General features: G+C 45.2%; 1 protein-coding gene and 1 long non-coding RNA gene across 4 annotated transcripts in view; both read left to right on the forward strand.

Moving 5' to 3' along the window:
- The first annotated feature begins 6,062 nt into the window (after positions 1-6,062).
- The window catches only part of CADM2 (cell adhesion molecule 2), a 756,516-nt gene continuing 745,264 nt past the window's right edge, over positions 6,063-17,314 (forward strand). For 2 of the 3 annotated variants that reach the window (XM_075434116.1, XM_075434124.1), the window contains exon 1: positions 6,063-6,634. In XM_075434116.1, the coding sequence (XP_075290231.1) occupies positions 6,574-6,634 (61 nt within the window). In that variant the 5' untranslated portion in view covers positions 6,063-6,573. The remainder of the gene's footprint in view (positions 6,635-17,314) is intronic. The other variant, XM_075434130.1, reaches the window with a different exon arrangement.
- The window catches only part of LOC142362923 (uncharacterized), a 344,173-nt gene continuing 334,429 nt past the window's right edge, over positions 7,571-17,314 (forward strand). The window contains exon 1 of the long non-coding RNA XR_012765384.1: positions 7,571-7,723. This is a non-coding gene — a long non-coding RNA (uncharacterized LOC142362923). The remainder of the gene's footprint in view (positions 7,724-17,314) is intronic.

Raw genomic sequence — 17,314 nt, forward strand, 5'->3', positions numbered from 1 at the left:
GGATAATTATATATTTCAAAGATGTTAGCTAGGATGTATTCTAAGTTTTATGTAAACATGTTCATCCAAGCGTATGTAAAACACAATTAGTCTCTAATTCCATGCAGTAATATGTTTTAATGGCAAACTGTAATGTACATTATATGTACTTAAATCATAAGTAAATAAAGGTATAAGAGGTGCTAAAGTCATACAGCTCTGTAATTTTGTGGTTTGGGGTAAGTAAAAATTTCTTAAAGTAGTTGCTTCTTAGTTGATGGTTAGACACAGGAAAGCACACACTTCTGCTAATTATCAAACACTTAGAAGGAGGAGGACCTAACTAGAACGTATGGAAAATCATGTTACCAGCACCATTTTTCTTTATCTTCATTCCACAAACTACATGGACGAGAGGTCAGGTTATGAATAACATATTCTGCTTCCACTCACCATTGGTTATTCTATTCTGCAACTATTTTCACCAAATGAAAGGGTACATTAACTACTTTTCTGTAAGAATGATACCAGTTTGGTTTGACCTTGGTTCGCTTTGCATTGGCATTGCATTGACAGTGTTGTTTTACAGACCTATTGCTCCGCCAAAAGCCAGCAAAATATCTCACACTTATAATTGCTTTATAAATGGGACTTCATCCCACACATATTTTATATGTAGTAATTGCAGCATGCAATTCCTTTTACTTAGTGTATCTTACTCAGTAACACAGAACAAAATTTCACTGAATTTATAATATTGCTCTGCAACTGATACATACTGTATATTTACACACCAATATGTTTTATGGAAATGAACACATTTCTTCTCAGGAGCATATTTTCAAACTTCAGCTGCTCTTTACTGAAGCCAATTTTTTTCAAACGAAAAAAGCAATGCGTTTCATGTCTATATATTTTTATTCACGTCAATATATTTTCACAGTTGGATGGATTTAACGAAATTACTAGTTACCGTATCTGTTCAAACCAATGCATTTTTGCTGGCATCTGGTAAGTAAATGTTATCTAATTCTTTTTTAGGAATCAGCTTCAACCAAACCTACATAATTCAAAACAACAAGAACTCACCTCCACCACACAAAATTTCTCATTCAAACTAAACAAAACACCAACCTTTCTGTTCCAGCTGCTGAAGTATGGTAAAGGGGTAATGTAAAACACAAATACACAGACCTCAGTCAAGGTACATCTGATCCTCTGATTTCCACATAGGCCCATGACGGTGCAGTAGGCAGGGCAATGCACTTTCAGTGACGATACATGTTGCCTTCTGGAGAGGGACCCTACACCCTAGGGAAGCCATGCTGCCACTTTCAGGTAGGAGGGGGCAAATACAAGAATAAATGACTTACCACAAGAGGTGCTTGTTATCCAATCAGATGTTTCTTCAAGGCTAGGTGGAAGCTGCACCAGTGGGTCTGTCACTTCTTTATACTAAGCCATGTAAATATGTCTCACTTTCCAATTTACTATTATAAAAGTCATTGTGAGTGTTTAGCACTATACTGGAAGTTGGGATAGAATCTGTCTAACTTCTGTCACTGCCAGCTTGCCTTCTCCATACCTTCCTTCCCGTGGGGTTTTTTTGTTGTTGTTGGAACTGTGCAATCATATTTTGACTAGTTCTTCGCTACCATCCAGATTATACAAAATTTACTTAAAAATATATATTATAGAATACAGCACAGAGTAAGTTTTTCTAGAGCTATGTTTCACAGCTTGCAATACTGGAAGTTTCTCTCCTTAAATTCTCCCTAAATCTTCCACTGTTTGCTTAATTCAACCGAACCACAATGTTTTGTCAACTAAATAAGCTTTCCTTGGGTATCATTTCCTCTCCCTAATCACTGACCAATAATGGTCTCAAGAAGCATCATTAAAATCATAGAATCATAGAATCATAGAAAGTTTTGGGTCGGAAGGGACCCCTAGAGATCATCTAGTCCAACCCCCCTGCAGCGAGCAGGGACACCGCTAACTAGATCAGGTTGCTCAGAGCCCTGTCCAACCTGGTCTTGAATGTTTCCATAATGATCACTTCAGATTTTGCTTGTCTTTCAAGGCAAACTCTAGAGGTACCCAATACAACACAGACGGCTCCTTCTAGAGGAGGTGAAGTTTAGCTTTACAGAGACAAGCCCAAAGCCTTGTTGATCAGGAGAAAAAAGTGTGAAAGCCAATTAACAGAGTGTGTGCTGGACCAGGACATGAAGAGGTTAGTGATCCGAGCTGTCTATCAAGGCTGCATGCAGTTTCCTCAACTCTTCATCGCCACCTGCGAAATCTACACCATCCAGAAAAGGATGAACAGGAAATAGTTGAGAGGAAACAACTAAGAAAGCTAGCTGCTCTGCTGGAGGTTTTTTCTGTTAGTTTTTGGCTGAACACAAAGAAGAAAACAAATGTGAGGAAGGTGAACACGATAAAAGATCTGTGCTGAAAGCTTAGGGGAAACTGGACAACTTGCTATTTACCACTTCAGTGAGAGGAAGAACTTGCTGACTCTTTCAGAATCCTGCTTGGAGATTGAATTCCTTTGCTTTGGGAGTATTTGCAGACATCACCTTGATGGGTGTCAGGATAACGCAATACTTTGTTTTGGTTCTGATAAAAAGTTTACCTTCTGCATTTGGTTTTCAGCCTTGATCTCCTGTTCATAGTTTCACATATTACTTTTTACTCTATACTGAGGTGTATGTCCTGAAGAGTCCCTGCTGCCATTTTAGTCTAGAAGTAATGAGGCTCCTGGACACTCTGTGCGTGAGCTCCGGCTCCACAGACTAATCACAAAGTGTCCTGGGTTCGGCCAGGACAGGGTTAATTTTCACCAGAAGCCAGGAGGGGACACAGCCGGGCGGGCTGATCCGAACTGGCCAAACAAATGGGGTATTCGATACCACGTGCCGTCACGCTGGGGGCTGAGTGGGGGAGCTGGCAGGGGGAGGGTAATTGCGGCTCTGGAGTACACTGGGCATTGGTAGCAAGAGAGTTGTGCTGTGTATTCTCTTGTTTTTGTATATTCTTCTTATCACTATTATTGTTGCTACTGTTCACTTCCTTTGCTGTTCTATTAAACTGCCCTTATCCCGAACCACAAGTTTTGCCTTTTTCTTCCCATTCTGCTGCCCACTCCAGCGGGGGGAGGGGCGATAGAGTGATTGCGTGGTCCTTTGCTGCTGGCCAGGGCCAAATCACAACACAAAGTTGTACCCCATTTATGTTAGGTTTAGATGTGAGCTGCCACTGAATGTTTTAAGACGTGATATTGCATTCATATAAACTGTGAAATTAACACAGCTGCATTAATCAGAAGTATGACATCATATCTGGCATTTCCAGGGATTTTAATCATTTTTCAGATATACAGTTGGTCAAAGAAACCAGGGGCTTCTGGCTGGGATTTTTTTTCTCTTTTTGAAAAACAGACAGAAAACTTGTGTCAGCATATGCCGCATTAAGACCTCTTGATAATCCTCTCCACTGCAGCGGTTTACTGGTAGGGTTTGAACCCTGGGTTTAATTTTGTAATGTTTAGTAAATATTTCTGCTGTGTGATGAAGAGGAGTAATGCTAACCCCTCATGTGAACCAGTTTTCTATTGCTATGTTGCTAGCTCTTTTCAGAACCACTTGAGCCAGAAGAGAATGGTGAGAACCGGCGCTTCTGGTTGTGCTTCCGACGTGGGTTGTGATCTAATGTCCACTTTACTGGGTTCTGGGAGGAAAATGTCAGCTCGTGTTTCTAAAATGTACTAATGCGGCAAAGACGTGGAACCCCCGCAATGTACAGACAGGTGCTTACTTCCTACACCTGCCAGGGGACCTCTTTTCACAGTTTCTATTGCTAAGCTGGGAAGACACTTATGTCTTTCCTATAACGCCTCCTGGAACAAGGCTACAATCCAAAGAATGTGTTGTCAGAAGTACAGAGCTGTCAGTTATCATAATTAATGCAAAAGCACTTCAGGTTGGATTACAGTCCTGCTTTAGTGAAGGGCTTCAATTGCTAATTTTGATAGAACTGCTTTTTTAATTTCTTTCCCCCAACCAAAAAACCTGCAAGTTCTGAGTATTTGTTGACATTTTTAGTCCTGCCTTAAAAATGATGACTTGCTCCTTTTTGTAAGACTTCTAAAATATTTTGAGAATCATTTCCTGTTCATTCCTGCTTTACATGCACTGAACCCGAAGGACAGTGGTAAAACCTGAGTCTGTTGTGTATTTTTCCAGAAGCAATAAAGAACAAGTAAAGTGAGTATCTACTCATCCACCAGAGACAGACTTCAAATGCTGTCCCAGGGGACATTCTAGTGCAACATCTTTGATTGCATTCAAGTAACTTACTAAAGGCATGGAGGTGTAGGTGATGTTCATTTGAACTTTAAAATGTACTTCTCTGATTTGATTCTGTACTGTGCGTGGACACGTTTTGGAGATGGGGGGAACTCAATGTGAACCCTAATGCAGTCTCAGCTATTGCTGGGCATAGTCATCACTCGCCAATGAACACAGCGGAAGAGATGACTAACACTTAACTTCCCCGATCCCACCCCAGCGGAAGCTCTTTAAGGTGAAGCTGACAACTGTTAGCACTTCCTTAACGATCTGAGACCACGCAGCCTTCAGAGAAATGAGCTTTCAAAGAGCTTCCCTCCCCTACAGGTATGCAAGACGATATCAGCACTTGTTTATCTCAGAAGTAGCCTGCCATCTTGGATTTCTCACATTGTCATATCTTTTAGACCATATGCGACTTAGGACTACCAGCTGAATGCTACAAACCCTCCCAAAGAAAGCCTTGAAATAAAAACCTTTCTCCAAGTCATTCAGAGTCCAGGCAACACGGCGAAAAGTCCAGCAAGTTCTTCACCGCCATTGCCGGGTACCTCACAAGAGGAGACGGTCTTACTGCTACTGTGGTGAAGGTACCCACACGTGTCTCAGTCGGAGGGCACCGGCGACCGGGCCAATCTTTCTTCCATCCGCTGCCTTCCGGGAGACGGGAGGAAAAGCAGGGGAGGAAAAGGCTCTTCACGCCTCCCTTGCGAGGACCGGAAGAAAACCGGCTGGATCCTCTCCACAGCCGCTGGCTCCGGCGGCGGCTCGCGGGTACTTCCCCCCCGTCTCTCCCCGCCGGCGGTGCGGAGGAGCTGGCGGCCCGCAGTCCGGGAGGGGCGGGCGGTGCTGCCCGAGGAACCCCCCCTCCCTCCGCTGTAAGTGACTCGCGCGCCCGGGGCAGCCGGCGGGGACCTGGCCCGCACCGCCCGGCCCGGCCCTGCCTGCCTGCGGGCTCCGGGCCCCGCTCCTTCCCGCGCCGCCAGGACCGGGGGCTCCGCTCCGGGCGGAGGGCTGTCGGCGGGACGCCCCGCCTCGCACGGAGGCCGCCCAGGGCCCCGCCGCCCCCGGGGCTCTCCCGCCCCGCCGGCGCAGCGCTGGCGGCCGTTAACGGTCGCGCCGCAGCCGGCGCCCGGGGCGCTGAGGGCCGGGGCGTGCGGCGAGTGGGACACCTGCCGCTCCTCCCCCAGGCAGGGCGCGAGCGGCGTCCCTGCGGCTGGGCTCCCCCCGCAGCCCCGCGCCCCGCCGCGTGAGCCGCCGGCCACCACTGCAGGACCGGGTCTGGACAGCGCCCCGCCGCCCGCCCCCGCCCCCGTCCCCGTCCCCGTCGCTCACTGCCCATTGGCTGGAGAGCCGCCGCGGAGCCGAGTCTCCCCGCGATTGGCCCGAGCCGGCTGCCACTCAGCGGCGCAGGAGGTGGGGTCTGGCACCTCGCTCGTGGCTGAAGACTTTGAGAAACACCCGTTTGTTTTGTAACCTGGCGTCTCGCGCTTCCTCTGTCACCGCCTTATTGGCCGTCCGGCCTAACCTGGGGACTTTCTATTGGAGAACCGCCGACGCCAGTCACGCACCCACCTGAGGGGGCGGTCCGAGGGCCAAGGGGCGTGCCGTGCCCGCGGAGGCGTAGCCGAGGCGGTGGCAGGGGCGTGCCCACGGCACAGGGAGGGCCGGGGTGTGGCCCCGGGGGCGGGGAGAAGGGCGTGGCTCCCGACAGAAAAGGGCGGGGCGGACGGTAGGGGCGGGGCGAGGCTCGCAAGCGGAGATTGCCCTTGTGTCTCGAGCCGGGAAGCGGCTGGGAGCGGAGCAGCCTTCCCGCGCACCGCGGCGCCAGCGCAGACCCCGCCGCCTCCGCCCGCCAGCGGGACGGGACGGGACGGGACGGGACGGGAGCAGCGAGCGGACGGACGGACAGACGCGCCGCGGCAGGGGCGAGGGGAGCCAGCGGGGGCACCTGGCACCGCTCCGCGGTGGGAACCTGAACCTGCCCAGCAGCGCCGGAGCCAGCGGAGAAAGCCGCTCCCCCCTCCTCGCCCTCCTCCTCCCTCCCCAATCCACCCCCGCGACCCTGGTCCTCCTCCTCCTCCTCCTCACCCCACTGGATACAGCGAGGGAGACACTGCGGCGGAGGCGGCGGCGGCGGCGGCTCCTGCGGGGGGAAGGAAGCGCCTGGAGAGCGGAGCGGCGGGAGGCTGCGGATCTGCGTGCGTGGCGCCCACCGAGCCCGAGGGGAGCCCCCAGGATGCGGCTGAAGCCCGGCATGCTCCTGCGCCTCTACAGCCTCTGCGGGATCCTCGTACAAGGTACCGCCTCCTCCCCAGCCCTGCCCCGCGCGGGGAGGGAGGGAGGGAGACGGGGGGCACCGCCGCGGCCCGGGGCATCCCCGGCGCCGCCGCTCGGCCTCCCGCGCCGCCCCGCTCCTCGCCGGCTCCCTCCCCGCCTCCGCCGCTCTTCCCTCCGCGGGCGCCCCCCGCCTCCCGGCCGCTCGGGTAGCGCTGTCCAGCGCTGAGGCGCCGCGCGGTCGTTAACCCTTCCCGCCGTTCCCCCCTCGGCCTCTTCCCGCCCCCTCCCCGCCGGCCCCCGCAGCCGTCCCGCCGCTCACGCGCCCCCGAAAGTGCGAGCGCGGCCGCCGCAGCGCGTGCGCTACCAGCGCACACCGGGGAAGCGCGCGGCGGGCTCCGGATGACACCCCCCCCCCCCCCCCCCGGCGTGGGGGGTGGGGGGGGGGTGTCCGCGCCGCGCTCCCGCAGCCGCGGATGCGGGTCTGTGTCTGAGGCATCAGATACGTGCGCCGGGTGAGCCGGAGGGTCGGCAGCGGGTCCCTGCCCCAGCCGGCTGCCGGCAGCTCGGCCTCCCGCTAGTTTCCACGCTGGGTGTCTGTCTCCCTTCTCCCTCCTTCCGCCCCGCCGCCGCGTTCTCGCCCGCCGCACCACCGCTCCCCCTAATTAGCGTTATCCGAGTCCGAGGTAGCGGCCGCCGCGGAGGGAAGCCCGCGGCACGCCGCTGCCGTGCCGGTGACCGCCGCGCCTGCCCGCGGGGGAGCTTCCCCCAGCGCCCTCCCGCCGCGGCGGGAGGGGGGGGGGGGCGGCGAGCCGTGCCCGCGGCGCTGCCCGCCGGCAGTTTGCCCCCTCAGCGGCGGCGGGGGGGCGGTGCTGCCCCCCGACCCCCCCCTGCAGGGCGGGGGGAGGTGAGGGTCGGGGAAGGCGGCGGCGGCCGTTGCCGTACGCGGTGTCGGGGGGCCCCGGGGGCGCAGCGGCCCGCCGGCGGGCGCCCAGCCCTCAGGGCGGCAGCGGGGGGACGGCGTCGCGCCTCTCCCCCCTTCCCTCGCTCGGCGTGCGGGGCGTTTCGGCCCGAAGCGAAGGGACCGTGATAAACTGAACGACAGTGACCTTGTAAGGCTTGCTCCCCTTTTTTTTTTTATTCTCCTCTTTTCTACCCCCCCCAGCTCCCGTCGTGCCGCTTCGCGTCAAGCGCGACGCATTTCGCCTTTCCCTCGGTCGCGTCGTGTGGCGGGCGATCCCCGGCGGGAGCAGGGGCCTCCGCCCCGCGTCCCCCCGCAGCCCCGGCCCGGCCCCCCCCGCCCCCCACGCTGCCGCCTCCCGAGCGAGTTACCGGCCGCGGGGGAGGGGCGAGGGGAGAAGCGAAGGGCAGCGTCACCCGGCGCGTTGTCTGTGTTCTTTACCGGTGTTTGCGGGCTGCCCGGTGCCCCGGTGCACCAGGGGCTGCGGTGTTGGTGCTGTACAAGGTTACTGATGGGGGAACATGTGGCGGGCTGCACCTGGGGGCTGGCCCCTCTCTGCCTGCTGCGTTTCCCTGTGGATTGTCAGTTCGTTGCCCTGCGGAGGAGGCGGGGGGGGGAAGCGTCTGGACTGACTTTCTGTCACCAGTGAAATCGGGGCTGCCGCTGGAGGAGGAGGGTTTGATCTTCCCTAAGATGCAATCAGCTGCATTCAGCGCATCGCAGTTTTGAGAGTAAACCGGTGATTAAAAACAGTGATGTCTTTCACAGCACTTTAGGGAGTGTGCCAGGCAAAACGCAACTCTGCGAACTGCGTCAGGTAAAAAACATGTTGCAAGTAGAGGGGTGCGATGCAAATCTGACTGCGACTGTGTGAAAATCACCAGATTGGGCCTGTCCTTGCAGATGGGGGAAAAGCGATGCTTAATATGTTACCCAGCTTGCCCTCCGTGTGTATAAAACGTCTCCCTCTTTTCAGTTTCTCACACGATTGCTTTTTCAGCTCCTGATTAAAACTGCAGTCAGAAATACTTGGGCACTCTGTATACCACACTTCAGCAGAGTGCTGTTTCAGGAGGCACTTAGGCTAGCCCTTATTTAATAAAAAAAAAGGGGGAGGGATATAAAGAACCTGTAATCCTCGGACAGGAGCGAGAGGCAATAATTTCTACTATCCTGTTCTCCTAAGGTAAAGGAGGATGGAGAAGTAGATGAGTAAATATTTTCTAGGAGGAGACTGTCCTGAATAGTGACTGTAAATAAGAGTATCAAATTGTTTTGGTCTGTCTTAGTGCTACTTCATAAATACTGTTTTCGCAGTTTCTGCTGTTTATTTTGGCACAACTAACAGATACAGTTACCATATTAGACACATTTCTTGTTGGCAGATTTATACCTGCGTTTAACAGTAGCTTTCCCCGTTGGCTTGCTTTGCTTCCCCAAACTGTGTTATGAAGTGGCTCAATGGATTTGTTGGATTCCTCCAGTTTTCTATTTGTAGGCCGTGGGATACACAGTTTTTTTTCAGCTCTGTGAGTAAGATCTTTGTTCAGAGGATTCGAAGCATTTCTGAATTGTCACTAAGGATGGCTCCTGTTAGTGAAACTGAAGCTAATTAAGTTTAAAAATGAGGTGGCAGAGTCAAGCTGACGTGTGTCTTGTATGGAAGTGTGCCTTTCTGGCATGATCTGTGGAGAGGCTTGCTGAAGGAATCTGTCCTGGGTATTGATGAAGCATCAGCTGAGGGAAGAGGACATAGAATAATGTTTCTCAGCTTGTGCGTGGAATAGCATTAACAGCAAGCAGTCCCTTTGGAAAGGAGGCGAACAAGAAGTAAAAGAGCCCAGTGTCAACTGCTTGCTGTGAAAGGGGAGCAGTGGAGGTGGGAGAGGGAGTAATAACATGTTGAGCTGAGAAGCAGTTTGTCAACTGAGTTTGGGTATGATATTGGTCTGCTCTGCTCTCTCCAGTGTTGGCTGTGAAAATAGTAGGATATCTGGCTGCTGTTGTTCTTAGCTTCTGCGCTGTAACGATTCTGGAGAACTTAAAGGATGTCTTAAGGGGTTAAAGTGTTACGTGTGTTTACAGTTGGCTTTACACTTTTGTTTCATTCTGATTGCTTTTTCCACTTCATGAGTTTACCCTTCCTTAGATAAAATTTAACAGTTGGAGGACAGCATATATTTAAAGTAACTCCAGTACATCATCTGAGCTATTTTTATGCAACCTGAAAAGTAAGGTCTTTACTGTGAATAGTTATGTGAGAAACTGTAATATTAAAAATAGTTTTGTTGGATTCATAGTGTACAGATACAGGTTAAGATTATCCTGGAATTGTAGCTGCTGTAGCCCCCTGCTGTGTGATAATGCAAATGGCATCTAATGCCTTGATGTGCTCTGCTTCTGGGAGGACACTGGATAGTGCTGTACGTGCTCATGATCCACTTTCGGTTCTCTGCCAACACCAGGCAAATCTTTTCAATATGGTTTCTTCAGACACTTCAAATGCTTGCAACCTGTCTACTAATGAAAATAATGTAGGGATGCTTTAATCTGTCTGAAACTGTGATCACTGATGCAACAAATCAGTGAAGACAGATAATCGCTTACGGGTGAGACTCTTTTTTTGTAAGCCCAGATCTATTGCAAGCAGAATTGAATTTAAAAAAAAAAAAAAGAACAAATATGCAAATGGCTACTTCTCAGATTATCTGAGCTGATTTAAGACAAAGTTGTGATGCATTACTCGATGACTTGTGGATCTAGATTCTGTTTCGAATTTTCAGTAGGATTTCTGTTAGCAAAATCTCAGCAACCCAGTGCTGTATGTGTAGGGATTGTCTTCACAGCTAAATCTTGTTACTCTGTACAGTGTACAGCAAGTAAAAAGCATATTGCTGTAATTCTGTAAGTTCTGTTAGGGTATAGACCATCACAGAATTGAAGACAGTAGTCTTGATACAATCTTTATTTGGAATATTTTCAAAAAAGTTGAAACAGAATGTATCACTCTACTTGATGGTGCCTGCCTTTATATGACTTTCATCAATCTAACCAAAGCTTGGTAGGCTTATTAGCTGCTTTGTTCTCAGGTTATGTTTTTTATGTGTTACAGGTTTGTATATATTTTATGAATTCGTCTGCTTGATTTCTTTATGTATTTTTGTTGATTGTCATCGTATAGCAGTTCATGTTCAGTTTTAGAACATGAAGTAACTAAACAATCCAAATTCCCATGGATGACCTTGCAAAACTTCCCTGAGAAATACATGAATAGGAATCACTCACTCTCATCATATTTAGGACTCTTACACTCAAAATATTTATCAAGTTTCTATCATCAGTTCAACAGTAAATGGTTTTGAAGTTTCTCACTGGAGAAGTAACTCCACAGAAGTATTGATCAAGAGAATCAACTCCATTGAAACAAAAACATTTTTCTTGTTTACTTTCTTGTTAGTTCTCTTTTATTTTTCTTTTTTATTTCAGAAATGTGAAACAGTGACTCTCTCTCTCTGCTTTTAAATTTACTTAATTGTCAGTTGCAATTACATTATAATGTGCTAGAAATATCTTTAAGCCAGAGTTTTTTGTTACAGAAGCCGTAGTTCTGATAATTAGCTTTCCTATCACTCTGGCCTGATTCTACTGTTGACAAAATGTGTTGAAAGTGATTGCCCTTACTCTTTCCACCAAAGAGTTAATCTTTTAATATTGCTATGTAAAGTCAAAATTGGATTTTGAGTGTGGTTTTTTTTTTTTTTAGTTCATCAGCTTTTGTGATGCATAACTGGTAACAACTGTATGTATGGTAAAGACATGGACATCAAGTAATTGCTGAGGGAATAGCAGTATAACCAGAGTGTAGCTGACTGACTGGTAGAATGACGATTACCTCTTCATGTAATATTTAAAAAGTAGAAATAGAAGGTGCTGTCATTGTCATCTTAATGCCTTCTCCAAGCGAAAGAAGGAATACTTCAATTTTATTTTAAAACATGAATCTAACAACAGGCTAATTCTGTTAGACACTCTCAAAACAATGGAGGGTCCTCTCTAGAGAGAATGCCACTGACATGCTTCTTAAAATACACATTCCAAAACAAATGTGGAATGATAAAGTTATTAGACATAGTTTAGTATGTGTCTTCTCTGGGATTACGTCAATATTAAGTAGGATCTTAATGAGCATATCTCTTCTTCCCAAGATGTTTTTGAGGTGTATTTTAAAGGAAGAAAGGCAAATATCAAATTCCAGTGGCAAGGAGTAACTTGTAAAACCATTATTTCTCTCAGGAGTCTGCCCTTGAACAGCTTATCTCTCTTCTTAATGAAAGTGTTTTGAAAACGATTATGTTGAAAAATGAATGTGGGTGTCTTGGCAAGGATTCTTAATGTTGCAGTTTTTTGTTTACGAGTGTTTTGTTTTTTTCTGTGAACCTATTTCAGGATCTTTTCCCTTCATTTTATAAATTAAAATTAAAGACAAGGTCCAAATGCTTACGATTTCTCTCATGTTAATGCACAATAAGCTCAGAATGGGTGCTTTAAATGTTAATACATAGGACACTATCATAATAGCATTTTAACGGGGGAAAGGAAGAAGCAGAGAACATCTATTTCAATTACAAAACAGAGTGCTAACACTGGAGGCTGTGTATTGCATCTTTCAGTGCTCTCTTTAAATACTAATGTTTTGTGTGTAGGACTTTCTAACATGGAGAATTTGGAACAGGCACAAGGGATTTAGTGAAGAACATAGGTTGATATTTTTGTTGTAGATGGATTGGGAGACTCCTTGTTTCTTCCTTTAACCATGTCCGCCTGCCTATTGTCCTATGCCCTTTCCCTAACATCTGTAAACATGGAAAAATAAAAACCCTCATGCTTGCTTCCTTTGCCATCCTTTTATATGCAAAACAGAGATCTTGGGATCTATGTTAGCCTTATTCAGCAGTGTTTTTGCTGTGTGGCAAGTTTGGGATTTTTGGAGGGAAGACCATTTCTTCCTAACCACGAGCTGAGTTACTGCTTTCTAGTTTAATCAAATGGCTTTTGGAGAGTGTGAATGCCTTTATAGCTTTCACATTTTAAGTAGCAGCAAATCACTGTTAATATAGTTTTACATTACTATAAATTCATAAATTTAACTTTTTTCTACTTTGTAATACTCAGTTTAGGATTCCTCTTTTTTTCTTGCATAGCTGTTAAAGAAGATTAACTGCCCATAGACAGCTGCTCTTCAGTTTTAGAAAAATAGTGTATATTCTATGCTTATCGATTTGGATCCCTGAAACTCTTTCAGAGCTGAACATTTCTTTATATGTGTGTGTATATACATACATATATATAGTTTTGTTCCCATAGAGACATATTACTGAACTCCTCTCCAGCTTATTCTTTGTTCTGTGAATGGACTTGGCAAGGTTTAGGCTATTTGTAAAACAGCGCAGATCGTCATATATGCAGTATAGTGATTGTATGCATAGCTTTGATATTCCCTCTATCGTCATCTTTCTATAAACAGTTTGTTGACTGCCTGTCTTTGTTGCATGGAAAGGATAGCGTGAGAGAGACTGTTTTGTTATGTTAAAGGTGAAAATATTCTGGTTACATTTTAAACTTCTTACATACCACAATATTAATCAAACAATGATTCTAATCATGGTTATTCAATTGCCAAATCTTAGCTAAAGTAACCTGAGTAGGCTATTATATGCAAAAATAATTTGTGACCGTATATGAAAATATGGTTATGTCTTTCTGGTTATTATAAATATAACATGCATTACATTATTGCCTCTTCTTCTGGCAGAAGCTAAGTTTTAAAAACTCTGGCTTTTCAAAGTTCAACACCGGAAACTTCACAACTGCAACTGACTGACAGCTATGAAGACAATAAGGCCAAATTACTTCACAGCAGCAGTTGTAGTAGGCACTTTGATATTTTGCATTTGTTCCGATATTTATCCCAAACTGACCTACATCTGCCGGATTAACAGTGTAACTTGACCTGCTTTTGTTCCTGCTATGTTAGAAGGCAGGAAGGCTGTTCTGGTTATTCCCTAACGAGGGGAAAAGCTGTACTAGTTGAAGCAGAAGCAATCAATTTTTAGAATTACAAAGGGTTTAAGGTCATTGAGCTTGCTACTGAAAAAATATGTTACTTTGCAATACAAATTTGTTAGGTAATGATTTTTTTCTGTAACAAAATATCAAGCAAAGGTAATGAGATAGTATGGACACAATCAAGCTGGAGTTTATTATTAGAAATTTCTTTTAAATAAAAGATTGTACAAAATATGTTCCAATGTCAAGCTCACTTTATCCCTTTCAGAGGCTTTTTTCTTCTTCCCTGAGAGTTTATATGGCTTTTATATGTGAAGTTTAAATATTGACATGCCAGTTGGTGCTTCACTGTGATACATTGATGGATGTAAATTGAAGAATATTTTCACAGTTTATACAGGAAAAGTAAAACTTTTTTTTGATATCTGAAAACACTTGTTCACATGCCAGGTCATCAACTGAAATAAACTTTTTTCTATCTACAAATACACAAAAATGTCAGACCGCAGCTGTTCGCAAATTGGAAAATAAATGCAGTGACTAGAGATTTTACTCACTGAACTGATTAGTAATCAGGGATTAACAGAGTATCTTGACTCTGTGATAGGTCATAAAATAGTATAATAAACAGGAATATGCTGTAGCATTTCCTTTTAAATTAATTCTTTTGTTAACATCTGAAATAATAGTAGTGAAAATGACAGAACTCATTTTCTGTGGATTTGGAGGAAACCTTAAACTAACATTGCAATTTTTCATGAGTTTGTGACATATGAAGTATCTTGTTCATTAGAGTAAGCAAGGCATTGCACTTTCCTCTTAACTTTGTCATTTTTTAATGTTTCCACTGCAGTTGCAGATTTCTAATAATGTTATTGATGTCTCCAGGCTTGTATAGTGTCCTTGTAATACCATGAAAAATAGGTGAGATTTGGACGAATATGGAAGAAGCGATGAGTACCATCTTTTTTAAAGATCATTTTGGTTAATGAAGATTTATATCTGTCCGAAGGGAATCTCTTAAATTTTAAGTTACAACTAATTGCAGCAAAGTTATCAACAATTGACATGAAGGAGCTTCTCAAAACAAATATGAAGTTTGACATTTACTAGGACATTACATGTTACAAGAGAGTGTGTCTCATCTTTTGCTATAAAAACAAATTAGCAGTGAATTAGCTTTATATGCTGTGTTTTCTCTGAAGGCTCGGGTCCTGAATCTAACATGTTAAAATCTTAGGATATATCTTGGCTGCAGCTTATAAAAATGTCATCAAGATGATGTGTGTGAACACAAGTAGTGTACCAGTTAAGTATGGGCTAGCAACGTGACTACAGAGCTTCTTCAGAGCATTCTCCTTACCTGATTTGGATTTTTTTTTGTCAAGTATTTGGCATATCTCTCTGCACTAAATGTAAAGTTTGTGGGTTACAAACTGCTGGTTAATGCTGCGTTTTGGGGTGCAAAATGTATGCCATTCTTAGAGGGGAAGAAGTTGTATTAAAGAGGAGTTCCCTATTTGTTCCTTAAAGAGTGGTCAAGAGCTCATACAGTTTCAGTATTTTCCCCACAAAATAAGATTGAGTTTTCGAATTGGATCAGACTCAAATTAAAATGTTTTCTGCTTCCTACATTCTCTTTGTTTTGCAAATTATAAATCATTATTGCTTTGCTGTGTTCTGAATGGTGAATTTTGGAGGTGGTGGGAAGGCATGCAATCAATAGAAATATATGGACCATTTGTTTTTTGTTTACAGTAGGTAAAAACTTCAGTGTCTTATAGACTTGTGGGATGTTCACATATGTTTAACACAAGATTAATGTAATTTCAAAATACCTTGGAATATAAAATTTTAATGATAGTCTTTATATATTTTGAATAAGCAATACTTGGGGAGAGGGGGTGTGTCATTGAAGATGACATGCTTGCAGAACTTCTCAAACTGTCTTTATATTTTGAGAAAAAGAATTGTGTCAGATTTTGTACAGATTGGCTTTTTTTCTGTTACAAAAGCAAGTGATACTTCTGTTCTTCAAAAACACTTTTTTTTTTCTTAATCTGATGCAAAATGGAGTAACAGGAAATCTGGATAATGAAGGCAGTTGACCATGTTCTGTATTCTTCATTTACTGCAACATCTGTATTGCAGGATTTGAAAGTGCAGATGCATTTGATCTTCATTAAATTATACCTATTGCAAAATATAAATGTGAGTATCAGCAGGGAAACAGAATCCAGTAGTCTATATCATTTAATGTGAACAAATAAAAATTTGCAGTTTAAAGAATTGTTAGTATCACAGGCTTTTTTCTTTCAATTGGTTGTTCTAAACTCTTGTCATTTGAACTTCTAGAAAAGAAATATCTTAAGGAAGAAATGTCAAAATAGGTGACTAGCTGGTGGCAGGTAAAGGCGGAGTAATCTCACTGCCTTGTTTGCCTAGGATACCTGTCAAGAAAACAATACTTTGTTTCTTCTGTTTGCTGCTGCAAGACTTGAAGCGGGGAAAACGGCAATAGCCCTACTCTGTATGCACAAAGCCATTTTTCTTAAGACTGTGAGCATAAAGGCCTCAAATTTAGATCTTATATAACCTGTTTACATTAACGTGTCATCTTTGCAACCAGTGAGCTATGGTATGCCAACACCTAGCTGGCCTGCATGGATCATAGGTAGGTAGATAGATGGATGGGAGACAGGGAATGGGGCAACTTACTTTCTTTAGAAATAAAACATCCCCTCCAGAGTTACCACAAAAGCCTTTGCTGTGAAAGACCAAGATACATATGAAGATTAGACTGGAACAAAACACTGTATGACTTCAGGCTTGCAGGATACAGCATACCTTTTCATCTTTCTCCTGCTATGACTCTCCACCTCTTCCTTTCCCCAGGAAATGAAATGCATCAAGTGAAGGTTATAGGCAAAGCACGTTCTGTGGAAGCTGAGAGGACATGCTTCTCTCCTCCTTGGAGGAGAAAATACCTGGGAGGGATATGATAGGAGGTTTAGATTGATTATCTTTCTAAAATTATTGTTTTATTTTCTTTCCCATACTTCCCTCTACCTTCCTCAAATGTGCACTAACAGAAGTGAGGAAGGGAGCCAGTGGAAGTCAGTCCTTGGCACCGGGGCCTGACTCCTGCCTGGGGCACCAGTTACAGGAACTTTTTAGTGAGGTAGCCATAAGACTTTAGTCGCTTTTGTCAATTAAGAGCCATTTTTTTTGCATCAGTACAGCACGCAAGACTTCTTATAGGCATTGGTAGGTAGGGTCAGATTTGAGAGCTGAAAATACTTTAAAAGCTACCGTATGAAAAACAGGAATTTAGATGAACTTCATCAGGTTGATGCTAATGTGCTACATGAGAATTTCAATGTTGCTGCAGTTCATTTTCCTTGTTCTAAGTTAGATAAATTATTTGAACATTTCAGTCAAATGTAGCCAAGACACTTTGTAGATGCAGTTAATTCCTATTTTTTTCTATAATTATACAGGACACATGCCATTGCAATGTAAAATACAGTACTATCCAGAATAGTTACAGTATCAATATGTCACTTGTGCGTTATTTCAGTTGAGCCTTACAGAAAATATCTAGTGCAACGTACAGTAGTGTAAGAAATCAGAGTTGGCTGACGAATATCAGTGTCAGAAGAGAAGATGTCTTCAG

The sequence above is a fragment of the Opisthocomus hoazin genome, chromosome 1, assembly GCF_030867145.1.
Source record: "Opisthocomus hoazin isolate bOpiHoa1 chromosome 1, bOpiHoa1.hap1, whole genome shotgun sequence".
In the NCBI taxonomy this organism is placed as follows: domain Eukaryota; kingdom Metazoa; phylum Chordata; class Aves; order Opisthocomiformes; family Opisthocomidae; genus Opisthocomus; species Opisthocomus hoazin.